Genomic DNA, 26,463 nt, shown 5'->3' on the forward strand with positions numbered 1-26,463 from the left:
CTTCTAGAGAGAAAAAATCCATGAAGAGAGAGAAAATTCTAGAGAGAAAAAATAGAGAGAGAAAGTGGAGAGAGAAATCTTCGTATCCTTCAGATGAGGCAATCATGGTCGAGACCATCAGAGGTCCTATCAGGGTGACTTAATATGAATCAAGTGTTACAATTTCAAATAGAATCGGCTGGGATCAGATCTACCGCACGAATTTCGGAGCAATCTCAAATCATCATATTTTTATTTCAAATTTATCCTAGGGTCTGTGATGTAATCAGAGAGAAAGAGTAGAAAAAGATTCTAGAGAGATAAAATCCACAAAAAGAGAAAAAGATCTAGAGAGAGAAAATAGAGAGAGAATCTAGAGAAAGAAAATGGAGAGAGAAGGTAGAGAGAGAAAATTTTTCTCTCTTCTTCTTCTTTTTATTTTATTTTATTTTTATTTTTCTCTTTCTCTTTTTCTTTTTTTTTTCTTTTCTTTTTCTTTTTCCTTTTTCTTTTCTTTTTCTTTTTCCTTTTTCTTTTCTTTTCTTTTCTTCTTCTTCTTCCTTCTTCTTTTCTTTTCTTCCCGTGGCTTGTTTTTGACCGAAACAGGGGATCTTTGATCCCCTCCTTGGTTGACCGACCGGCGACGCAACCGGCGTGAGGATGGTCGGCGGCAGAAGGAGAGGTGATCCGACGGCAAGAGGCGGCCAAACCGGTGGTCGGCGGTGACCACCGGCGATGAAAAACGACAAAAAGAAGGATTTCTTCCGCAACAAAATCCGGCGACTCCGATCGCCGACGAGCATGCACATCGGCACGGGAAGGAAGGGGAGGAAGAGAGGAAGGGGAGGAGGCTTACCTTCGTCGCCGGCGAAGCTTTTCCGGCAAGAAATTGGACGTCACAATGATGGGTCTCTGTGAGAAATTTTCGGCGATTGCCGTCGTTTTGCCCCGGGATTTTCGATGGAAAGGAGAGAGGAGGGATCTCCTCCTTAAATAGGGCCGAAGGGAGCTTGTCTCCGACTCCGATTGGAAGCCGGTGAACGGAGGAAGAAGACTCCCGGATTCTCCCCTGTTTTCAATTTTTTTTTTTTTTTTTTGTGGGCCGTGGCTGAATCTGGACCCAATTTGGGCCGGGGTGTTACACAAATATTGCCCTTTAAAAGCATTGCAAAATGTGGTTGAACAATTGTCATTATAAAAGAAGATCAATAATTCTTGCATGAAAGATACAACCTAAACATTTACAAGATATTGTATATAGTCTGCAAGTAAAATATGTTAGGAAAAATTATTCGTAAGTTTCTGAACAGATGGTTTATTAACCATGCCTCCTTAGATTTCAGATGGTCATAGAGTCGCTTTCTCGAGGACCAAAGCAAAGCACGATGGCTGATGATGTAGTCTAGAGAGAAGTGATGTTAGGATTTGCAGAGGAAAGTAGCTGAATGGGAGTCACCATAAAAGGTCAAGAAAAGTAGAAGAAAAGTGAAAGATGAAGGGCCACGAACTCTAATTGATTTTTTTATTGCAATTAAAATTAATTATAAACTTATTAATAGAATTCTAATTTAATGATTTGATTACTCTATACTTCCTAAGTCCCAAATGTCACATGATGATGACAAACCGAATCAATTTTTATGTGAAATAAGTGGCAAAAAAAAAAAATTTGTATCTCCCTAAATGAAAGTAATTATTTGTCCAAATTTCTAAGTTAAAAGTTCCACATCAAGACTGCAATATTGCAAGTTTAAGCTTCGATTCCTAAGCAGGTGTCGTGAAAAGATTGCAAAAGTTTTAAAATTTTTAAATGAAAAATTTAGGAAAAAGGTATTTAAGTTCCCAAATAGATGCCTATTTGTTTAGTTATTTATGATCCTAACGCACAAAATTCGTATGAAGCCGGTAGGAAAGATCTCTAATTGGCATGTTTCTGTAACTTTTCTTCAACTCTAGAGCTTGAGAACATAGATGCTGAACTAATATAATTTTGAACTAATTAATTGATTCTGCTTCATATTACTTGATATAACATGCTGCATATCTTTGGTACCAAAGGTCTATGACAGGCACTTATTCACTCAAGTTTCTTAGGGGCTCTAACATATACTCCATTGATTGCATCCAGTTACTAGGATCAATCTGACATCTCCGTTACGGGACTTATTTCGCTCAATTCTTTTTCAGGACCCTTATATTCTTCCACCTTGATTCCATGTAGTGACTCGGATCAGTCTGGGTGTAAACTCCACACTTGAAATAAAATGTGCTTGGTCCACGGCCTTCCACCTCCAGCTTCTGAACACCATTGATGAAGACCGTCAGCTTATTAGCATCCACATCATGTATCACATTGACCCTCATCCACCTATTGTAGATGTTGGGCTCCACCAATTTCTGTGAGTGGTAGTTCAGCTGACCATCATAGACCTTCAGCATCAATATCGGACCATCTGATCCGAGGATCTGCATGATCGACGTGCCGGTGGTGCCTTCTGGAACGAAACCATATCCTTCAAATTGCCATACTCCAGATGAGTAGTCATGACCCTGCAACGAAGTTCAAGAGACGAGAAGAGACACTTCAAGAGCTATTGATCTTGGAAAATTCAGGTGATGACTTTAGGTGACAATATACTGTAGACTCCCGATCTTATTCTTATAAGTGCACCTGAGTCCTTTTTCCTAGTTAATTAGTTTATTTATTGAGAGATAGCATTCAGCCATTACCCGAATTCGAATCTCGGTGCGTGGCTTGGTCGGGCTACCAGGTTTAAACGGCTTGTCGGTCGAATACACCCACATCTTATGAACTCCATTGATGTAGCTGTAACGGTCTTGCAGAGGTTTATCGTATGGCTTCTGTATATCAAAATCGCCTTCTGTTAATGGAACAGGAGTGAAACCATCAGTGGGATCAGCATTGCAGAAGAGATGGCCATTCTTGACAAGGCACAATGAAGCTAAGAATGCCAAAGGAAACCAAGAAGATGAAGCCATTCTTAACACTCCAAGGGGATGGAAGGACTTCATGGTGCAAAGATTAGGAAAGACTGAAGAGCAATGGACTTTATGGTGCAAAGTCTAGGAAGGAGTGGGGGGAATATATAAGGGAGATTTTGAAGGGAGAAGAGTTGCCCACTGGACGCGGCACCGTGTGGGATACGCTTTGCAAGTACCTGGTAGTCAACAAACACGACTCGAATGTGGTTAGATTTCAACATGACTCGAATGTGGTTAGATTTTTCATTGAAGATAAAGGCTGGAGCCTTCCCTACTTAACAGGGAAGAAAATTCCCTTCGCGTGCGTGTTAGAGACCAACGTCGTTGGCAGGTTGAGGTTGACATGATGCTCCATCCAATTGGATTCGAAGAGATCTCATACAGGAATTTTTGGCCTAAGCATTTGCATCAGGGAGGCCAAGGAAGGTGATGGTCCCCATAATGAGTCCAAGTTACGTGGAGATGGTGGGGAGACTCCAAATCAAATCAAATTAAAATTAAAAAAAAAAGGGCTAGACATAGGATGCCACGTGGATTTTTAAGATCTGAGCGGAGAGATCAAGAGTTTAGATTCTGAGTTTGCTTTGACTATGTGATGTAGGGCTGAAATCAGATTGGATATAGTTTGGATACTGGCATATTCATATCCATATTTATTTTATTTGATGAATACAAATGCGGACATGGATATTATTTGGATGCAAAAATTCACAATCATATTTGTTTTGAATGAATACAGATATAATTCGAATATTGGAGGTATAGATATAATTATGGATATAAATTGGATAATTAAACTTTACAACTATAGAATTAAAAATATTACTAAATAGATGATAAATCAAGTTAATAGTATATTTATATGGTTGTATATTTTTCTTAAAAATTAATAAGTGCTATATAAAATTATATAGAGTTACACATAGATTCAGATATTTGGATATAGATAGATGAATCGGATAGTTATCTATCTATATCAATATCAATTTTTCTTTGACGAATATGAATATAGATACGGATATTAGTCGGATTCTCAAATTTCTATCCATATTCGGATTGATTCATATATGAAAATGGATTCAGATAGATATTATCCATACCACTTTCACCCTTAATACGATGGGCTTCATCTCATTAGGGACTAGGTTGACAACTAACCCACCAAGTATGTCTAGAGTAGAGGGAAGAAAGAGGTGATTCTTGACAGATGGGGAGAGGTCTCGAGGGAAGGATGATGCAAGGTGGGAGATCGAGAGGGTAGTTTGCTAGAGCAAGAACACCATACAAGAAACAAACAGACCAAGAAAGTAGAGCTGCAGAGGAGAGTAAGTTGGAAAAATACAATACACCACTTGCTAGAACAGTAATTCATGCCCAAAGCAATTAATGATCTCCCTTGTTCCTTCTGCACAAACACTCCCAGCTATGAACCATGCTCAGTATCTTCAAAAGAGTGGAGTGAATAGAAGAAGATCTCTTCAAGAAAATTCATCAATTTGGTTCCTTCTAGATACCCAAATAGATGGAAGCAAACAACATATTCCCAGCTCTTCGAAATAAAAGATTTATGTTTTCCACTCGCTAGGCTATCTAAGGGTTATAGAGATTTGAAGGCCAACCTTTCAATTTCAACTGAGTTTTCATTGAGAACAAGATACTCTTAGCAAAAGCACACTTGACAAATAGATAATTAGCAGATTCATTCGAGTAGCCACATAGGGAACAACAAACTGTTGGGATATATCCTTTTGTAACTAGCACCTCCCTTATATGAAGTTTGTTTTTCAGCACGAGCCACAAGAAAATCGGAACTTTCTTAGACAGAAGAGATTTCTGAAAGATCTTATGGAAGGAGCAGTGAAGGCCACCATTGTTGAGGAAGGAGTAAAAGGAATCAATGGAGAGGTAGCCATTGGGTGTTAACTTCCATGTTGGGACATCAGCCATCCAAGAAGGTCGAACTAGACCAAGTTTGTCTCAAAATAATCAACTGACCCATCTTCTCTCTTGACAACGGTCCTCGCAAATTAATCTTCCAAGACAAAGATCTCCTATTCCAGAGGTCACTTATTGAAGCATTCTGCTTGACTACTTCATCATAAATGCTAACAAAAAAGGTGCAAAGTGGATTAGAACCAGCCAAACAATCATCCCAAAATCTGATTTTGAGACCATTCCCAAGTTTAAATGAAAGACAATTCCAAAATGATGTAGATTGTCAAATAACATGATGCCAAATAGGTGACATTGTTGTCAGATTTTTCTTAGAATGCATACCAAACTTGCATCTCCGGTAGGAAGCGCCATGAACCTGACCATACCAAGGGTTCTCTAGTCTATTCATACTTTTGTTTCGACAAAATAGCTAATTACACAAAGGGGGCTGTGACAAAACTAGAATAAGCCACAAGGTTTAGTGCTTAATTTGAAGTTGATGGAATACGGCTTTACGCATCATTGCATCCTTTTGTTTCATCTATTTTCACATTTCACGATATACAAGATGAAGCTACACTTGAGAAAAGCCATTCTAACATCACAGCCATTATCTTCTCAACAAAGTGGCTTCCATCCTCTCTTAGTTCAATCAGGTAACTTCAGGACTTTGATATTCTTCCATTGGGATTCCATGAAGTAGGAGTTATCATTTTGTGCGTAAACACCACATTTGAAGGAATGCAAGGCCCCTCCACGGTCATTCACGGCTAACTTCAGCTCTCCATCAATGAAAACCTTAACCAGCTTGGCACCGATATCATGGATCACATTAACTCGGAACCATCTACCATAGATATCATCAACTATGACCTGTGACTTGTAGTACATGAGTGCACCATTGTAGACTCTCAGCATTAGAGTTGTGGCTGTCCGGTTCGCTCCAAAAATTTGCATGATGCACACACCGGTCGTCCCACTTGGGATATAAGCATGCCCTTCAAATTGCCAAACTCCAGAAGAGTACGCATAACCCTTGGAGAAAAAAATCATCAAGAATATGATCACATTAGCGGTAGTTTTACTGCTGAAAATATTTTTTTTTTGTTTTGCAGAACGAAATGTAATAGCCTAAAATGTGGGCCAAGATGGGCTTATTATTATAAATTTATTGAGTTGGATTGTCCGTTCGTTTGACCACTTCAGCTCCTTGACCTTCGGGTCAAGGCTGCAACAAATTTCCCGAGTTCAGGTTATATCTTCACAACATCAACCATGAGATTACACACAATATCCATTTCGAGATCTGTGCAGATAGATGAATAAAAAATATTGGTTTGCTTTGAAAGCTGTGCAAAGCATGATCCAATGATTGATGCTGCGAAAAAAAATCAATCATTCTTTCACATGAAAGATACAACCAAACCCAAATTTGCTATGCGAGTGTACTCGTTAAGAATGTGTTCAACCTTAGGGAACTAATAGTGAGGAGACATTAAAGAAATGGAAGCAACGTGCAATAGTTAAGGTTTATAGGTACTCGTATCCCAATCTCGGTGCGAGGAGCAGTGTGGCTCGTCGGGGAGTGGGGCTTGTCGGTGGACAGGACCCAGAGCTTGTGGATACCATCGATGAAACTATATCGCTCGCTTACAGGCAAGTCATATGGTTTCTGGATGTGAAAGTTGGAGTTGTTGAGAGGGAGGGAGATAAAACCATATGTTGGGTCTGGTGGCCATGCCACAACTATGTGGCCATGGAATTGAAGAACCACCAAGCACACTGGTACTAAAAGAGCTAAGTAAGAACTCATCTCTCTTCTGCAAGCACAAAAGAGAAAAAGAGCCCAACTTAGAAACAGGCAATCCTCATACATTCACTTTATATAGACAAATTAAGGATTAAGCTCTTATGTCGCAACCCGGGAACTTCACTTAGATTTTATAATACAGAGTTGTTGGAATGCCGGTTCTCTAATTATAAATCTAATCTTATGTGCTGATTAGCTTGATTTGATCTATTGAAAGTTGGAACCGCAACTTCATAGATTATACTAGGTGCTGAACATCTGGTTTCTGTCTGTTAGCATTATAAAAGTCTTCAAGGTCAAGAATTTTGTTTTATACTTACGGATTCATATATAATTCTGTAAAATGATTTGTTTTAGTGATTAGTAAAAATTACTCGAGTCGGTTGAATGACTGCAATGAGATATTGAACCAAAGATTGTTCGCCAACCAGTGGCATTACAAATATTCCATTGGAGAAATAGGATGACCCATACAACTAGGTACTATTACGTAGTCCCTGATGGAATGCAACGGCCGGCAGCATAAATGCTATAAGCTAATTAGATCAGGTGAGAGAAGTGACCATTTGGAACAAACAAGTTAACTACTTGGAAGTTTAGTTAACATTTGACAACATGAGCACTTTGTTTAGGAAAGAGAGACACCTTATTTATTTACGTCTGTAATCTATGAACCCGCGACCACAACCCGAATTTCTATATCCTCCTAATACTGTTGGCTGGTAGCAGAGATTCCTGGTATCATGGAAGCCTAAGTGTTAACTTAATCGCACTCTCTGTTTATTATATCCTCACTTGCACTATCATTCTGATGCTGCATATGCTGCTATTTAACTGCTATCTTGTCATCTTCCCTCTGTCGGTATATCTTTAACTCTTAAGCTCCATGGTTAGAGTCCCACTATATTTTTGTTCCACCAAAATCCATTTACGAATCGTGGCAAAATTAAATCATATGAAGGAATCAGTCTTTGTGGGTAATGATGCCAAAGAGACACCTTTAATAAGAACTGATATGAAGTTCAAGTATGGTATCATGACTTGATGCTCTGAAAGCAACGTCCACGAGATCTAAATGGAGTAGGATACTTTAATCCAAAATTTGAAGGGGATGCACTTGTACAGCAAATGAAACTCCTGATGATTTGAGTTTTTAGTACTAGAATTAATGCAGCATAAGTTTTGCTACTTCAATTACTAAGGCATAATTTTTGTTACCTTGGTTCTCATCATAAGGTGCGAAATTGACCGATTACTGTGGGGTTGTTTTGAACCAACTCACTAGATCTGCTTCACAATCATCGTATCAACCATCCCTGGATGGTGGAAGAACTGCTATGATGGCACACATAACCATATCTTCTTGTTGCACCATTTTAATACATCATGATCCATAAATTTTTGAGCATGAAGATGTGCCTATGAACGTTTGAATCAATAGTGCTGGCCTTGACCTCTCCCCTCTCAGCAGCAATTTGACCTAATTTGCTTTGCAGAGACTCATTTTGGCCTGTAGTTTAAAGACCTAGCCATGAACGTCGACGTTGATGATGGCCGGCCAAAGAGAACCAGTAATGTTGGCGAGCCCTCCCATGCTATTATATGTCTGTGTTTAAACTTCCTAAATGGATAATGAGGAGAATGGATCAGATTAGGAGGGCCCTTCTATGAAGGGGACAAGATAGAATGAGTGGGTTCCAATGTTGTTTGATTAATTGGGATAGTATGTGTAGATCAAAGGAGTAAGAAGGTTTGGGAATCAAGAATCTCGAATACATGAACTGGGGACTTTTGGCAAAATGGGCTTGGAAATTTACTAATGGTTCAGATGCTCCATGGTAGAATCAAATTAGGCAGGCTTAATATATCAAGAAAAGATTTGGTTTCAGAGTCAATAAGACTTCTAAGAGAATGTCTTCCATCTAAAAGAGTGTTTGTAACCAATTAGCTGTCTTTTGGAATTGTGTTACCTTCAAACTTGGTGATGGCATGTAGATAAAATTTTGGGAGGATACATGGTGTGGACCGACTTCTCTTTCCAATTTTTTTGAGAACGTATACCCTCAAGCTTGGAAACAAAATTATTCTATAGTTTCACAATGGTCATGGAGATTCCTTACTTAAAAATCAAAATTAGAGGCCCCTTGACCTTACTGCAATCGAGGCGGCTTACTTTACTTCGAAATTATTCGAGGCAAATCAAACCCACAAGAAGTGCCGATGTTCCCCTTGAAAGCTTACTTTTAATGGCATGTTCTCTATGGACACCTTCTACCGCTTTATCAATAATGATGGGTTAAAATGCCCCTATCATAAAATCATTTGGAAGATGGCTATATCTTAGAAGGTTAAATTGTTCTTATGACTTATTTTTAGAAACAAAATCCATACTGGGGAGAACTTTGCTAAGAAAGCGTCGAATGTCAGCTTGAGGTGTTGTCCTTGTAGAGGAAGTAATGAATCAGTGGTACACTTATTTATTTCTTGTTCATTTGCTTAGAGTATTTCGAGGAACTTGAAAACATAGTCGAAGATTACTTGATGGCCTAGAAACTTGCATAATATTTGGACTGCATTTAGAAAGAAGAAATTTGATTCTTCAATTAAACCTGCGGCGGACTAGTTGATGGCATCAATTTGTTAAGAAATCTCACGAGAGCGTAATTCAAGAATTTTTTCAAAAAGTTTCAGCCTCTTGTGTGTTGTGGTTCAAAAAATTTTACAATCATTTTAAAAATTAGGATCACATCCATTGCTCCTCCAAGACTCGACTGTGCCGTGGATGCTTATGGCAATGGCACAGTCTTTTACAATCATTTAAGAATTGGCTACTGCATTTTTTATGAGGGAGGACTGTGCAAGACCGCTTCAATTTAACTTGTGGATGGGCAGACGTTACTGTTTTATTTTGTTTCTATTTTTTCCTTTCCTTTCTCGATACTGTTTCGCTGTTTCATGGTCTCTGCACCACATGTAACCCTCTTTCTTTATAAATATCTCTTCTTTTAATGAAATTATGGGTGGCCTTTGCCTCCCTTTTAATTCAAAAAAATAAAAATTGGTTTATTTTTTTAGGAGAGAGCATTCAGCCATTACCCGAATTTGAATCTCGGTGCGCCGCTTGGTAGGGCTACCAGGTTTAAATGGCTGGTCGGTCCAATACACCCACATCCTATAAACTCCTTTGATGTACTATAACGGTCCGTTTGTTGTGTGGCTTCTGTATATCAACGTCACTTTTTGTTAATGGAATAGGAGTGAAACCATCAATGGGATCAGCATTGCAGAAGAGATGGCCATCCTTGACAAGACACAAGGAAGCTGAGAATGCCAAAAGAAACCAAGAAGATGAAGCCATTCTTAACACTCCAAAGGGATAAAAGGACTTTGTGGTGCAAAGGTCAGGAGAGACTGAAGAGAAACGGACTTCATGGTGCAAAGTCTTGGAAGGTCGTGAGGGAAATATATGAAGGAGATTTTGAAGGGAGAAGAGTTGTCCATTAGATGCAGCACCGTGTGGAATATATATGCTTTCCAAGGACCTAGTAGTCATTGAATAGGACTCAAACGTGGTTAGATTTTTCATTTGAGATAAAAGCTGGAGGCTTCCCTACTTAACGGGGAAGAAAATTTCCATCACATGCATGTTAGAGACAAACATGAGTTCAACAAGATTCAAAAAGATCTCATATGGGAATTTTTGGACTAAGTATCCGCGTCAAGAGAGACCATGGAAGGTGATAGTCCCCATAATGAGTCCAAGCCACATGAAGAAGGTGGGATGACTCCAAATCAAATCAAATCAAATGAAAATTTAAAAAAGGGCTAGATATAGGATGCCACGTGGTTTTTCAAGATTTGAGCGGAGAGAGATCAAGAGCTTAGATTCTGAGTTTGCTTTGACCATCTGATGGGCTTCATCTCATCAAGGATTGGGTTGACAACTCGCCCACTAAGTATGTCCAGAGAAAAGGAAAGAAAGAGGTGATCCTTGGTGGATGGGGAGGGGTCCTGAGAAAGGGAGAACATGAGGTGGAAAATAGAGAGCGTAGTCTACCAATGGGAGATTTGGAGTGGATGGTGCAAGACAGAAATAAGGAGAGCCTCCTGTGCTTGTGGTAGAAGAACGAAAAAATGAGAGATAGAGAAAGAGAGAAGATATGAGAGAGAGAAAGAGAAGGGGTTAGTTGGTAATTACATCCAACCGGCACCGAAAGATGATTAGATCTGGCCAATAAGATCCGTTTGGTCATCTTCCATTGCCACGACAATAATGGGCATGGTGTTGCATAAGGATAAAGCAAACCATGCTATCAATGATGTTGTTAGTGGCACGGATTGTAAAGATATCTTACATTTAGATTAGCACTGATCACAGAATTAATACGGATTCAATCTGATTCTATTTATATCTTGATGCACCTGTTTTGGCAAGATATATTACTTTCGAGCTGTGAATATTTTTCTAGGATTTTTATTTTGTACTTTGTAATCTCCAACATCGAAGATAATGAAAAATCTCCATCTTTTTTCGTTTACAATTTTTTCCTTTGATTTAAAGGATTTTTCATGTAAATCGTACATTTGCATTGATTTTGTTTTCTTCGATTTCTCTTCTATTGACGTCTTGTTACAATGTGGATAGGCCAACTGGGGAAGCTGTGAAAGTAGATGGAGAATGAAGGAGCTTTATGGATGGAGATGGAGTTAAAGAAGAATTCTTTTTAAGAATAATAAAAAGAAAAATACAACCGATTGTAACCACTGATCTATTATTTTTCAACACTATACCTTACCAACCGGCGGTCAAGATCTATTCTCTCCTCTATTTAAAACCTTTTTAGTAGCGACCAACGATGAAACACTTATTTTTAACATACAGCAAAGAGGAAGGGCCACATGATAAACTAGTTTTGACGTAATAGCTGATTAAACACAGGGGGGTGAGACTAAACTAGAATCATCCATAAGATTATATAGTTCTTAATTTGAAGTTGATAGAATACGGCTTTACATATCACTGCATCCTTTTGTTTCATTTATTTTCACATTTTGCGATATATAAGATGAAGCTACACTTGAGAGAAGCTGTTCTAACATCACAACCATTATCTTCTCAACAAAGTGGCTTCCATGCTCTCTTAGTTCAATCAGGTAACTTCAGGACTTTGATATTCTTCCATTGGGATTCCATGAAGTAGGAGCTATCATTTTGTGCATAAACACCACATTTGAAGTAATGCGAGGCTCCTCCACGGTCACTCACAGCTAACTTCAGCTCTCCATCAATGAAAACCTTGACCAGCTTGGCACGGAGATCATGGATCACATTAACTCGGAACCATCTGTCATAGATATCATCAACTATGACCTGTGACCTATAGTACATGAGTGCACCATTGTAGACTCTCAGCATTAGAGTTGTAGCTGTCCGGTTCGCTCCAAAAACTTGCATGATGCACACACCGGATGTCCCACTGGGGATATAAGCATGCCCTTCAAACTGCCAAACTCCGGAAGAGTAGTCATAACCCTTGGAGAGAAAAATCATCAGAAATATGATCAGATTAGAAGTAGTTTTAAATAAAGCAGCTCCATCTGAAATGCCATAGTATTATACTGCTGGAAATAATATTTTGGTTGCAGAACAAAATGTAATAGCCTAAAATGTGGGCCAAGATGGGCTTGTTATTGTACATTTATTGAGTTATAACTGGATGGTCTGTTGGTTTGATCCACTTTGGCTGCTTGACCTTCATGTCAAGGCTGCGACAAAGTTACTAATTAACTAGGATTATTTGCGATGAAGAGATAAATTTCCCAGGTGAGTGCACTTGTTAAGAATGAGTTTAACCTTAGGGAACTAATAATAAAGAGATATTAAAGAAAGGGAAGCAACATGCAATAGTTAAGACTTGGTGATTTGTACTTGTATCCGAATCTCGGTACGAGGAGCAGTGTGGCTCGTCCGGGAGTGGGGCTTGTCAGTAGACAGGACCCAGAGCTTGTGGATACCATCGATGAAACTATATCGCTCGCTTACAGGCAAGTCATATGGTTTCTGGATATGAAAGTTGGAGTTGCTGAGAGGGAGGGAGATAAAACCATGTGTTGGGTCAGGTGACCATGCCACAACTATGTGGCCATGCAATTGAAGAACCACCCAGCACACTGGTACTAAAAGAGCCAAGTAAGAACTCATCTTTCTCTTCTGCAAGCACAATAGAGAAAAAGAGCTCAACCTAGAAACAGGCAATCCTCATACATTCACTTTATATAGACAAATTAAGGATTAAGCTCTTATGTCACAACCCGTGAACTTCGCTTAGATTTTAGAATGCAGAGCTAATTATAATTCTAATCGTATGTGTTGATTAGTTTGATTTGATCCATTCAAAGTTGGAACAACAACTCCATAGATTATACTAGTTGCTGAACGTTCTGGTTTCTGTCTGTCCGCATTTTAAAAGTCTTCAAGGTCAAGAATTTCTTTTTATACTTACTGATTCATATACAATTCTGTGAAATGATTTGTTTTAGTGCTTAGTAAAAATTACTCGAGTGAGTAGCATGACTGTAATGAGATTTTGAACAAAAGATTGTTCGCCAACCAGTGGCTTTACAAATATTCCATTGGAGAAATAGGATGACCCCATACAACTAGGTATCATTAGGTAGTCCCTGATTCAATGCAACGGCCGGCAGCATAAATGCTATAAGCTAATTAGAGGCGAGAGAGGTGACCATTTGGAACAAACAAGTTAACCACTTGGAAGTTTAGTTAACATTTGACAACACGAGCACTTTCTTTAAGAAGGAGACAATACTTTATTTATTTACACCTGTAATCTATGAACCCATGACCACAACACGAATCCCTATATCCTGCTAACACTATTGGCTGGTAGCAGAGACTCCTGGTGTCATGGAAGCCTAAGTGTTCAACTTAAAGCGCAAAAGTTTATTATATCCTCACTTGCGTTATCATTCTGATGCTGGATATGCTGCTATCTAACTGCTACCTTGTCATGTTCCATCTGTCCGTGTGTCTTTAACTCTTAAGCTCCATGGTCAGAGTCCCACTATATTTTTGTTCCACCAAAGTCCATTTACAAATCCTGGAAAAATTAAATGATATGAAGGAATCAGTCTTTGTGGGTAATGATGCCAAAGAGACACCTTTAATAAGAGCTGGTATGAAGTTCAAGTATGGTATCATGACTTGATGCTCTGAAAGCAACGTCTACAAGATCTAAATGGAGTAGGACACTTTAATCCAAAAATTGAAGGGGATGATGAACTTGTGTGGCAAAAGAAACTCCTGATGATTTGAGTCTCTAGTACTAGAATTAATGCAACACAATGTTTGTTATTTCAATCAAAAAGATATAATTTTTGTTATCTTGGTTCGCATCATAAGGTGCAAAATTGATCTATTACTGTCGGGTTGTTTGGAATCCAACTCGCTAGATCTGCTTCACAATCATCATATCAACCATCCCTAGATAGTGGAAGAAATGCTATGATGGCAGACATAACCATATCTTTTTGTTACACCATTTTAGTACATTATGATCCATAAATTTTTGAGCACGAAGATGTGCCTACGAACGAACGTTTGAATCAGTAGATCAGTTTCTTTGAAACCATGAAATTTTTCTTCAACTTCATGAGTGCTTTGCAACATTAAGGAGCACTTAATATATAAACACTTGATATAATATTACACTAATTGGTGCTCTTGATATAACTTGGTATTGCATACATAACTTGGGACTCTTAATCAATATTATCTTTATGATAACATTTGATTACTAGGATCGTCATAGCTCTATTACAAAAGCTACATCAATCATCTTTTTTAAAGATCCTTATGTCTCTCCACCTGGATTCCATGTAATAAGTCGAGTAATTCTGGGTGTAAACTCCACACTTGAAATTGAATACGCCTGGTCCATTGCCCTCCACCTCCATCTTTTGAACACCATCGATGAAGACCGTCAGCTTATCAGCATCCACGTCATGTATCACATTTACCCTCATCCATCTATCATAGACGTAAGGCTCCACCACTGACCATACATAGTTTGTGAGGAGACCACCATAGACCCTCAGCATCAGTGTCGTAGCTGGGTACGTTGCTCGGTGGACTTGCATAATATTTGTCCCAGAAGTGCCGTTTGGCACGAAGCCGTAGCCTTCAAATTGCCATGTTCCAGATGAGTAATCATAACCCTGCAACCAAGTTAAAATCATTAAAATCACTGCAAGAAACTAATGATGTTGAGAACTGTGACAGTGTCATTCATACACGAATTCGAATCTCGGTTCGAGGCTTCGTCTTGCTGTCTGGTCGGAGAGGCATGTCGGAGGAATACACCCACATCCTCCTAACTCCATTGACAAAGCTGTAACGTTCTTCAAGAGGTATGTCATACGGTTTCTCCATCTCAAAATTCCATTCAGTTAATGGGACGGCTGTGAAACCCTCAGTGGGATCACCATTACAGAAGCGATGGGCATCCCTGAGAAGGCACAAAGAAACAAAGAATGCCAAGAGAAACCAAGGGGAGCAAGCCATTCTTTATGCTTTCTAAAGGGTTGAAAGGCCTGTGTGATTGAAAGGTGAGGAATGTTTCTATGGGGATATAATATATATATATATATATATATTATATATATATATATATATATATGTATATATAGTAGGGATTTGCTGGGTGGAACATTGACCACATCCATTGCACCATTTGGAAGATGCTCGCGAGCACCTTGCAGTCAAGGAACGGGGACCACAGGTTATTGAATTTTGATTGATGACGGAGTGTTGAAAGTACTACTATCATTTCTTAAGGTGAGGGGGGCTCCCAAGAACTTTTTTTTTTTTGAGTCACGATCTTGTCGCGGAGAGGATTAATTTGCTAGCTAGCTCTGCTAGTTGCCAAGCCTTGCCGTTTTGTTTGCTTCGCTCTGCTGTATTCCCTCTGTTTTGCTATCCCACTTGTCTTTGACCTCTTCTTTATCTCGCTTTTAGCTTTTGTGCAGCTTATCCTTTTTCCTAATAATATTATTTAGACGAGAGGTTTTTGCTTCTTCTGATTTCTCAAAAAAAAAAAAAAACACAAGCTTATTATCATCAGAAATATTTTCTTGTGCTGACTTATGCGCAAAAACTTAAAAACTTGCCCTGTTTGATTGCGACCACATATTTTAGAAATGTTCCACTAATATTATCAATTAATTAAAATATTATGCATGTTAGAATGGATTATTATTGAATCATGCCTTTGATTCATCAAATGCATCGTGACGCAGCCAAGATCATATTTTAATTGAAATAGAGGAGGAAGATGTACGAAACAAAAAAATAACATATATAAAAAAAAACTCACTTTCAAATTTTTAATTCAATATCAAAAATAGACAGTTTATAATATTGACTAAAAATTTTATTTATAAAAAAAATCTTGACTTAACGTCTAAACTATCTAAAATATTTTAGATTTATTTTTAATATAAAATAAATAAAAATTAAAATTTTTAATTCATTCAGAATTTTTCGTTGAACTATTAAATAAATAAATTTGATCTTAAAATTAGATTATGATAGCAAAACAGTCAGGCACGTAGAACATGAAAAAATTTTTTGAATTAAAATTTTATAGATAAAATTGATCCTGCATGAGAGATTTATATCTGTTTTAATATGATAGAATCAAAACCACATGCACAATCAGTTTGACTTTTTGTTCTTTCAGATCTTTTATTGCAACTGCAGCCAAATCCTGGGATGCCGTCTATGAAGTCTCTTCGGCGTACTGCCAAGTGTAACTTAGCACAAAGAGGCTTTCTGCTCTTGAAAGGAGCGTGATGCTCACCTTTTTACACTTGGAAAATCCACGGCCCTTCTCTCTCGGTTCTCCATGGTATTTAGCAATGTCAGTTAAAACTTTGCATGGTCAGAAATTAGGGACTCACTGTTGGAGAGAATTCAAAAGGAAAATTTTTAAAATTTTTCTAAAATTTTCTTTCAAAGATTATAATCTTATTTTTTAATTTTATTTCTTAAATATTTTAATTATCATGATTTTAATTTTGACTGTTGGCTCCTAATTATAAGCCTTAATTAGTTAGCAACAGTCATATAGATTTATTCTTATTTTTATTTTCTAACCGATAGATTTTTTATTAAAAATCTTGATGGATCAATAAATACCTCAATGATCGATCATTTTAGTTAGCTATAAAAAGACCATCTTGAGACTTAATTTTGAACATCCCCATCTAATCCACTTTCTTTTTTCATTCTATATTTTTCTCTTCAAATATTTTTCTTTATAATTATTATTGTGGGTGTTAAAAGAGTCTTCATCAATCTCTTCCACGATCGTGCTTGCAGGCAGAGGGATATCGATCATATCTTAAGGTGGTATTTCTGGAGTTTCTACATGAAGGACGAAAATATGCCTTAGGACAGTATCTTGCATGCTTTCGATTTGATCATATTTTTTATTATTAAATTTTAATAAATTATTTATAATATTCTTTTACAATCAAAATTTTTGTTAGTTTTCTTAAATCACATTTGAGTTTTTTAAGTATTTGTTCTAACATTCTAAGGCATAATTCTTCGGATAATTATATATATATATATATATATATATATATATATATAATTTTATTCCTATTACTTTGTACTCCTATAGCCAGTGATTCTGATAATTATTCACTTTGGTACAATTTTGGCTGAGCAGCTAGTAATATGGCTGAATGAACCAGTTGGGCACTGTATTAAGAAATGGACGAGAAAGTTTCTTAGAAGCAAAGCAAAATTGTTTCTTTTGTTGCCTCACAACATAATCCACAAGTACATTACAATAGGTAACAGACATCTTGGTGAATAACAACAATATCTTACTGATTGTTCTGATCTGTTCTGACAGTTTTTCATTCATTTAGATGCTTTCATTTTTGATGTACTCAATTGGTACTGGTAGTGTATCAATACTATACCTTCCAATTTAAAAAAAAAAAAGCACTAAGAGATTTAGAACCGTATTTAAAACCTTACCAATAACCATGTTTAAGTGTTGGGTGTGGGCTAAATTGAAGGATCTGGGTTACATAGCCATTTGCTGCTCTGCCATCAGCTTGTGGTGCATTCTTCTTTCAGAATACTAGTGATAATTGCATGGTTTGAGTTGGATATGAGCAAGGGGTGGGCTTGCTTAAGCCTGGTCCATTCTTTACCCTCATCATAGGCCTTTCTATGTATTATTTTGTTTTTTGTTTAACATGTACATGGTGAGTTCTCATAATGCAGGAATTGCAAATGCTACAAAAATATGAGGACGTGTGTCTTTTAGTCCGAGATAAGATAGTTTTGTTGATCCATCTTGTATGATAAGCCTGGAGACAATATTGATAATGAATCTTAACCTGTCCATTTGAACTAAGGTAAGCTATATGTTCCTGCTCATTGATACTTATTTATGGCTCACGTCCGTAAATTCTTTCATGACTTTCCTTAGAAGTTCTAGCCAAATTGGTGATTTGGTTGACAAATGTTTTTTACAGGCTCAGAAATTGAATTTATCACTACTCATTAGATTACATCTAATGTATACAAAACATATCCATACCATCTTAAATATAGTCGTCTATTTATTTTACTTTCCAAGCTTCTTTGACTTTTCCGGCCAAGACCATAAAAAGCGTGCAGCAAAACTACCTACATACTGAGCTCAACCCTGTAGAAGTTGCAGATTATCTTGTGGATGAATATTTGTGTAAAAAAAACATGGTAAACGTTTTTTCATTTAGTGAAATGTGGAGCTTTGTGAATCTAAAAGTTTGAAGGTATTTATCTTAGTCTTTGATCATTTCTTTAATTATAGTGAGCTTCATGAATTTCTCTGTTACCACATCCATTGGTTTATTTGTCTCTGTTCTTGAAACACATCAGAGTACGCTAAATATCCAAAGTAGAATCTAGAAGAGTTTGCTGTATGTCAGCGTGGATATTTTTATTTGACTTTGATTGGCCCTAATGGATAATTTTGTTTAACAAAAAACTATGTTTCATGATATTATTCAGTTGTAGAAAATAATGGTATTTGACAATTTTGAGTTATAGGCTTTTAAAGAAATCTGATGTCTGTTACTTATCTAAACCTATGTCTTTTTCCCTCCTACATTCATCACTCTATTTGAAAATCTGCCAACCAGTTTGTTATGTGGTAGATATTTTTTTAAGTCTATTTGCATGGTTTTGGTAAAAACTTCTTAAAAATGGTTATTTTTAGCCACTTGTTAAAACTCATCTCTTTGCTTCATGTGTTATATTACCTTGATTTGTATAGCTCATGCTCAATGAAGCATATCTCTCAACCAGTTTGTGTATTGTCGCATTCTTAGATGATGGTTCTATTATTGAATTATTTTGGGTGTTATCACCAGTAGTTAGCATGAACAATGGCATCTAATTTAAATTTTATTGAGTATTTGTGGCACTCCAATCAGTTTATTTATTTGTATCATATCTGATGCATCATAGAGAGATGTTTTTTCTTTAATGAACTTTGTCAATAGCATAAATTTTAGTATATCTCAAAAATTATAGAGGGAGATATTTTTTAACAGTCTACCTTTAAAAAAAATATTTAAATAGACCTAAGGTCTTAGAATCATCGAGGAGGATGGGGCTTAGCCTATAATGAACCTTCCAATAATAAAAACCTAACCTCTGTGATATGAGATCCCTTGAAGACAGTTCAGTATGGTAACAACAAGCTAATTGGTTAGTCAGTAAGCGCATGTGATTTATTTCATAGACTTCATCTCATTCCTATGGTATTTAGTGCTCTTATGTAGTGGTTAGGAAGAGCTATAGCTTTGAATGAGATCCGAGATGATATTTTTCATGAGATGTGACTCTACACATATCTCTGAAGAAACTCATCTACATAAGAGTATTCGTACATAGCTGCAGATATGAGATTTGGGTTACTCTAGTAATTCTCATGAAAAATCAAGATACTTGTACAGGATCACTAATACACAGACTAAGGATGAAGAACTTTATATTATATATGTGATAATTGAAGTCTGGATCAAAGGAATGTAGTTCAAGATCTGATTCACTCCGTTTTCTTCAGATAAAAATTATTCATACTAAGTGAAGTTAAATCACCTTACGCATTACATAGTATAAGCATCCAAAAATTTATATTATTTTATTTTATAATTTTTGAAAAAAAATTTGAGTTTTGTGGAGGATTGTCGGAGGAATCAAAAAAAACTCAAAATTTTCTAAATTTTCTTCCAAATATTTTAATCTTATTTTTAATTTTATTATTTAAATATTTTAATTATCATGATTTTAATTTTGACCGTTGGCTCCTAATTACAAGCCTTAATGAGTTAGCAACGGCCATATGGATTTATTCTTGTTTTTATTTTCTGACTGTTAACTTTTTATTAAAGATCTTGATGGGTCAATAAATGCTTTAACGGTCGTAAATAGTCATTTTATTAGCTATAAAAAGATCATCTTGAGATCTAATTTTGACCATCCCCTTCTAATCCTCTTTTCTTTTCATTTTATATTTTTCTCTTTAAATATTTTTTTTTATGATTATTGTTGTGAGTGTTAAAAGAGTCTTCATCGACCTCTTTCATGATCGTGCTCGCAGGCGGAGAGATACCGGTCGTATTTTGGGATGGTATTTCCAGGATTCCTACATGAAGGACGAAAATATGTCTTAAGATAGTACCTCACATTTTTTCGATTTGATCATATTTTTTTATTATTAAATTTTAATAAATTATTTATATTATTTTTTTCCAATCTTTTTTTTTTCAGTTATCTTAAACCACATCTTAGTTTTTAAATATTTATTCTATCGCTCACTTATATTGGCATTATACTAATTTATCAAATTTGAAGGATCAACATCTTGACTAGTCACATGTCGGATGTGATTAGTGTAGAAAATCAGTTGTTCTGCTAGAATCCATGGAGTAAAAAACTTGAGTAGAAATTATCAGAAATGATTAACTACAAGAGTTTTTTTTTTTTTTTTTGAGATAAAATAGAGGAAGTAAGATACTTCGCCCATGAAAATTAATTATATAAATTAAGATATACGTACATAGGGAATCATGGAATAGAAGGTATGATGATGGAGAGGGAGTGGATTTGGCTGTTTCCATATCCCAACCCATCGTCCTCGTCGTGGAAGCGGGAGTAAAGAGGAATAGAACTAGAGAGATCTCGACCTCATCTCTCCAGGCATATTTTTGTATGGAAACGTCTTATCAAAGTGTAAATACCTCAAAAAGCGATTCCTCGATAGGAACGTTCAAGAGATGATTTGGAGCTTATATATCTTCCAGTAAGTCTGGTCGGTAGAACAAGGAATTAGAAAACAAAGGTAAGACTTCTGAGAAGTTAAAGAGTAAAATAGTTTTTGAGGAGAAGAGTAGGATTATCTGTAAGAGTCCGTACTCTTTGTTTGGAGGCTTCCCTGAAGGATAAGAAGCTACAAGTTTTCATTTTAAGAAGGAAATCAGCACCTCAAAATTGAAATTCTGAGCTTGTGGGGCACGGTGTCATTTTTGGCAACTTAACTTTGAATACAATCGCTTACACTCATGACAAGGCTACAGTAATACCTGACTGCCCTTTAAGAAACCTAGTAGTACTTCAGTAGATGGAATGGAAAAGTTATGTATGATCTCGGCATTGCTCTGGAAATATTGCAGATCATATATATAATCTTAAAAGAAGGCCATAGATTATAACATTCAAATGGCCAATATTAGGCCTAATTTACAACCAAAAAAAATATTACCATGAAAAAAAAGGAGAGTAGTGTACTGGTCCACTCAACAAAGCTAACCAAGATAAAGGAGATCAGACTGAGTCAGACTAATATATATGGATACACACACAATTTTAGTACTTTGGAGTTGACAGAATAACTCATTGCAGATCATTGCCTTCCTTCATCTATTGTTCAATTCATGATGAAGCTAAACATGAGATGAGCAATATTAATATTACGAACATCATTTCCCAGCATAGACCTAAACAGAGGGGCTTCCATGCTTCCCGTTAACTTCAGGACCTTGATACTCATCCACAGGATTCCATGAAGTAGGAGATGCATGTAATTCTGTTTTTAGTCGCACATTGGAAGAAATGCAAGACCTCTCCATCGGCGGCAACATTTCTAGTTGCTCTTCACTTAACCACTGAAGTTTTGCATGCATTCGTTGCTCAGTCAATCGAGGCCCTTGTGAAAGATTTCTGTTTTAGATCCTATACTTAGATCTTGTTGTTTTTATGAAACTTTTTTGTTGGCTAGATGTACTGGTTTTGTTCGTCCATTTTTCTCCGTCGTATTCACTTTGCCACTGGTGCTTCCGCTAGTTAGTCTTAGATACGTAAACGATAGAGGGGTGGCTTCTTTACCGGCCTCTTTTATGTCTCATTTGTTTGACGGGAAAAGGAGAGGAGATGTGTGGTCAACGAAAAAAATGAAGAAATCTCTTTTATTTTGTTGGAGTTATAAAAAAAAAAGAGATTAAAAGATAGTATTTCCATTGGAATATATTTCCTATATTTTATGGAAAAGAAAAACATACGTGGGACAAGGTTTTTTGGCTTAATTTCCTATGGAAACGGAATCATAATTTTTTTATTAAAAAATACTCTTAAAGCCATGAATAAAATAGAATAAAGTCTTTTTTATTAAAAATATAATATATATTTTATATTATTTTTTTAGGAAAGTAAATATCAATGAAATATAAGGCATTTTGAAATGTGCTACTTTTTCACGATCAACTAAATATGCTAATATTATTTTTTCAGGCATCATATTTGTAGAAATCAGTTTCTTAAGAAAAAAAATTTTAGTGGGAGAAATTCCTTCCTGCGAAACAAATTAGTCCTTAATGTCAAAAAAAAAAAAAAACAAAGGTTATCCACCATATTTTCAGTGCATCCAACAATTAAATTGGATAACTTTAAGTTATCTACCCTCTAGCCTGCAACTATGCTACATGCAGTAAAGACTCCAAACATGAAATATAGTAAAAAGAATATATATATATATATATATATTTCTTAAATTCTAAATAAATAACTCTTAGGTATTTATCTAAATTCTTATTTTTCTTATAAAGTTGGGGGAATTTGCTGACTTTACATGGAACATGTCATCGTAGTATTACTATTTTGAGGTCCTAGTTAGGCATTCGTTTATACGTTGATCTCTAATTCTCAAGTTTTATGTAAATTCCTGACTGATCTCTTCTATGAAAATTTATATCCGCCAATAGTTAGATCCAAACCTTTTTTTTCACAAAAGAAGTAGTGTCATTTTCTTTCGAATTTATAATTTCTCTGTACTATGCTAGAATATGGAGCAAAAGAGGATCGAGAATTTACCAGAAGGTGTTCTTCCATTGAACTTTGAAGCTGTGTGTATGTCAAAGCAAAATTCCTTGCTCTTTGCATTAATGCGAGCAAGTTCTCCAACGAAATAGATTGCTTGTCTTTTCTTCTAATTTTTTTTATTTTAACTATCCGATGTATTTTTTCTACTCTTTTACATCTTGTTCTTCTAATGGACTACAGGGATCTACCAAATACGCTGAGACAAAATTTTCAAACAGAGACCATGTTGAGACCTATGAAATAGCCCAATAGTAGGAGGTCTTTTCTTTCCAAAGGAAAGAAAAAAGGTCATCAATAAATCAATGCGTTCAACAAAGCTTAACCAAAAGAAAAGGACAATAGACTAGGATCTTCTGCAAGCGACAATTATTATTCGAAGGAAGCCACAGCATAACATCACAGTCACAATTTTCTCTCGCAAACCAAAACAAAGTGGCTTCTATGCTTTAGCTCAGTCAGGTAACTTTAATACCTTGATATCCTTCCAAAGGGATTCCATGAAGTAGGAGGAGTAATTTTGCGTATAAACGCCACACTTGAAGTAATGCGAGGCACCTCCACGGTCCTTTGCAACCAGCTTCAGATCTCCATTAATGAAAACCTTGAGCAGCCCTGTACCAAATTCATGGATCACATTCACTCGAAACCATCTCCCGTAGATATCGTCTTCTATGAGCCGTGTTGTATAGTACATGAGTGCACCGTTGTAGACCCTCAGCATTAATGCTGTAGCTGTATTCGTCCGGTTGGCTCCGAAGACTTGCATGATGCACACACCGGTTGTCCCGCTTGGGACGTAGGCATGTCTTCGAATTGCCACACTCCAGAAGAGTAGTCATATCCCTTCGAGAGACAAATTATGATCAGACTAGGGGTGCCTTTATTCAGTTTAAAGCATATGCATATAAACAAGCCTTAGCAGTTACCAAAAAAAAAAAAAAAGCGGCCTTAGCAAAACCATTGTTAGTAGCCTAATATCATATGAACTGAGAGGATTAACTTCTGGAGCGACTGGATTTCCCAGATAAAATTGGGCCAAGATTGGCTGGTTAGTTGAATTATATGGAGGTTTCTCAGCAAATTGGCTTGTTTTTGGTTTCTCCAACACCTACTGCTTGAACCTTAGTGCATAGGCAATGACAGCTTCCCTCGTTTGTAGGTTAGTTAACATCCCGTAACAGACAGAAATAGAAGAAAAGGTGGAAAATAATACAAAAAAGAGCTCGTTTGTGCATTTTTTTTAAGAAAGAGTTTCTTTTTTTCCCCTCAAGAAAGAGTTAGAAATCCTAACCATATTCACCAAGGAAAAAAACTTCTCACCTGGAATAAAGGAAGAGATGCGGAAAAAGAAAAAAAAAATGTGAGATAGTTGAGTTTTTTTTGTGATTCATACTCGTATGCGAATCTCAGAACGAGGAGCAGTCGGACTGGTTGGAGAGAGGGGTTTGTCAGTAGATAGGACCCACAGCTTGTGGACACCATTGGTGACGCTGTATCGCTCGCTTTCAGGTAGGTCATAAGGTTTGTGGATGTCGAAGTTGGAGCTGTCGAGAGGAGAGAGATGAAACCATCTGTAGGGTCTGTAGCTCCTTGGCCACGGAGCTGGAGAAGAGATAGGTACATTGACGCTAAGAGGAGCAAGTAAAAGTCCATCTTTCTCCTGTGCACGCAAACGAACAGGAAGGATAAGCTCGTCTTTGGAATAACGTGCGCATTACCATCCTCATGCTCACCCTATATAGAGAGAGAGTTTAGATCTCGAGCTGCAATCTGTGACTCCTGATTTTTTTTTTTTTTTTAATGTTTGATTGTAGGTGTGAGTGGATTTGCACCTACTTGATATAACTAAATCAACCTATATAAAATTAATAATTTAAAATTTAATGATAATTTTTTAAAATTCTATAAATTATGATATTATTTATCGACATATTTATTAAATATTATAAAATATAAATTTATAGTAATATTTATAATAAAATATCATAAAATATAAATTTTTAATCGTATTTATAATAAAATGTCATAAAATATAAATTTATAGTGGCATTTATAATAAAATACTATAAAATATAAATTTATAGTGGCATTTATGATAAAATACCGCTAATAAAAAATACTTGTTGAAACATAGCGGCATTTTTACCAATATGTAACAAAAAAAAGAATTTTAGCGACATATAATAAAAAATATCATAAGTAATTTATCGCTAAAAATATTTTTGTTGTAGTGTCACATGTCTACCATCACAGAGAATAAAAAATCAAAAAAGATTATACCAATATAATTAATATAATAATAATATAATATAACTGAGAGTATTTTCAATAAAAAATAATATTTTCATAATATAATCACTAAATAATATAGTATGAAAAAATAAATATCATCTCTTTGGTAATATTTTTTTACCTTCTCTCTTAAAAAAAAAAATTTAGAATCCACAATTTATTTTACCATCTTTTTTATCTATTTTTATATCAAATATGATAATTTAATATGAAATTTATTTTTTTATAATGGATTACTTCCAACCAAAGGAAAGCATGAGATCTGACAGCATGAGATCTGCAAACTTATGATGGTGGCACCTAGCAACAAACCAATTGAAATCTCATTAGCAAGTCCACTTCATTGAAAAAGAGTCATGCTTAATTTAGTTTCGCCTACTTCTATGAACCCTTGACCGCAACAGCAGGCGCTGTTTTGGCCTCTGGCGCTTGGCCGGTAGCCAAGTCTCCCAATATGGAGGAATCCCAAGGGTTAGTTTATACCTCCTTCCATTCATTTTTCCCTGGTAAAGATTACCATGTTACTGCTATATATTTCTCTAAATGCTCCCTTGTCATCTTCCATTTGTTGGTATGTTTTCATCTCCTTGGTCAAAGCCTCCAGTAGTGCTCGTTCTTAATTTCATCCTTCCACCAAAAGTAATATATTCTTGCCATTGTACCACATGGCAAAAGCTAAACCAAATCATCGGGAAAAATTCACCATGGTGGTAATGATGCAAAGGAGGAGACACTACTAGAGAAGACATGTATTTCTATATTTACCATAATGTCATGGCTCAATTCTTTTCAGAAAACTGTGAAAAGATCATCATACTTTCATTAGAGATGAAATATATATAAAAGAGTAAAAAAAAAAAAGAAAAGAAAGAGCAAGAAGTAGGGAACCCAAGCAGCCTTATATGAAGCCTGATCCACAAAAGTAGCCCAATTACTAAAACTAGGCCCAATAACAAAAGGGCCATGGAACCAAATT

At 36.2% G+C, this 26,463-nt stretch overlaps 4 protein-coding genes and 1 pseudogene across 4 annotated transcripts; all 5 read right to left on the reverse strand.

The window, feature by feature from the left end:
- Positions 1–1,959: 1,959 nt before the first annotated feature.
- Positions 1,960–3,043, reverse strand: LOC105051992 (citrate-binding protein). The gene is made up of 2 exons (XM_010932664.3): positions 2,710–3,043; positions 1,960–2,529 (listed from the first exon to the last, which is right to left on the reverse strand). The coding sequence occupies exons 1-2, from the start codon at positions 3,010–3,012 to the stop codon at positions 2,152–2,154; spliced, it is 681 nt and encodes a 226-aa protein (XP_010930966.2). The 5' UTR covers positions 3,013–3,043; the 3' UTR covers positions 1,960–2,151.
- A 2,361-nt stretch (positions 3,044–5,404) lies between these two features.
- LOC140851756 (citrate-binding protein-like) lies at positions 5,405–6,754 on the reverse strand. The gene is made up of 2 exons (XM_073243868.1): positions 6,458–6,754; positions 5,405–5,952 (listed from the first exon to the last, which is right to left on the reverse strand). The coding sequence occupies exons 1-2, from the start codon at positions 6,728–6,730 to the stop codon at positions 5,566–5,568; spliced, it is 660 nt and encodes a 219-aa protein (XP_073099969.1). The 5' UTR covers positions 6,731–6,754; the 3' UTR covers positions 5,405–5,565.
- A 4,984-nt stretch (positions 6,755–11,738) lies between these two features.
- On the reverse strand, positions 11,739–12,955 carry LOC105052041 (citrate-binding protein-like). Its single transcript, XM_010932731.3, has 2 exons — positions 12,657–12,955; positions 11,739–12,260 (listed from the first exon to the last, which is right to left on the reverse strand). The coding sequence occupies exons 1-2, from the start codon at positions 12,927–12,929 to the stop codon at positions 11,874–11,876; spliced, it is 660 nt and encodes a 219-aa protein (XP_010931033.2). The 5' UTR covers positions 12,930–12,955; the 3' UTR covers positions 11,739–11,873.
- Positions 12,956–14,402: 1,447 nt separating this feature from the next.
- Positions 14,403–15,345, reverse strand: LOC105051991 (citrate-binding protein). Its single transcript, XM_010932663.4, has 2 exons — positions 15,039–15,345; positions 14,403–14,962 (listed from the first exon to the last, which is right to left on the reverse strand). Exons 1-2 carry the CDS (start codon positions 15,306–15,308, stop codon positions 14,576–14,578), a joined length of 657 nt encoding a protein of 218 aa, XP_010930965.2. The 5' UTR covers positions 15,309–15,345; the 3' UTR covers positions 14,403–14,575.
- An 8,173-nt stretch (positions 15,346–23,518) lies between these two features.
- Positions 23,519–24,818, reverse strand: LOC105052039 (citrate-binding protein-like; annotated as a pseudogene).
- Positions 24,819–26,463: the final 1,645 nt, after the last annotated feature.

This window comes from Elaeis guineensis, chromosome 9 (assembly GCF_000442705.2).
Source record: "Elaeis guineensis isolate ETL-2024a chromosome 9, EG11, whole genome shotgun sequence".
Classification (NCBI taxonomy): domain Eukaryota; kingdom Viridiplantae; phylum Streptophyta; class Magnoliopsida; order Arecales; family Arecaceae; genus Elaeis; species Elaeis guineensis.

Bases quoted from the DNA above. Each gene is read 5' to 3' on its own strand.
- LOC105051992 (XM_010932664.3), bottom strand. From the start codon at position 3,012: ATGAAGTCCTTCCATCCCCTTGGAGTGTTAAGAATGGCTTCATCTTCT. The intron at 2,530-2,709 runs GTAATGGCTGAA...ACTTCGTTGCAG, and splicing joins GCACCGAGATTCGAATTCGG to GGTCATGACTACTCATCTGG.
- LOC140851756 (XM_073243868.1), bottom strand. From the start codon at position 6,730: ATGAGTTCTTACTTAGCTCTTTTAGTACCAGTGTGCTTGGTGGTTCTT. The intron at 5,953-6,457 runs GTACCTATAAAC...TTTTTCTCCAAG, and splicing joins GCACCGAGATTGGGATACGA to GGTTATGCGTACTCTTCTGG.
- LOC105052041 (XM_010932731.3), bottom strand. From the start codon at position 12,929: ATGAGTTCTTACTTGGCTCTTTTAGTACCAGTGTGCTGGGTGGTTCTT. The intron at 12,261-12,656 runs GTACAAATCACC...TTTCTCTCCAAG, and splicing joins GTACCGAGATTCGGATACAA to GGTTATGACTACTCTTCCGG.
- LOC105051991 (XM_010932663.4), bottom strand. From the start codon at position 15,308: ATGGCTTGCTCCCCTTGGTTTCTCTTGGCATTCTTTGTTTCTTTGTGC. The intron at 14,963-15,038 runs GTATGAATGACA...ACTTGGTTGCAG, and splicing joins GAACCGAGATTCGAATTCGT to GGTTATGATTACTCATCTGG.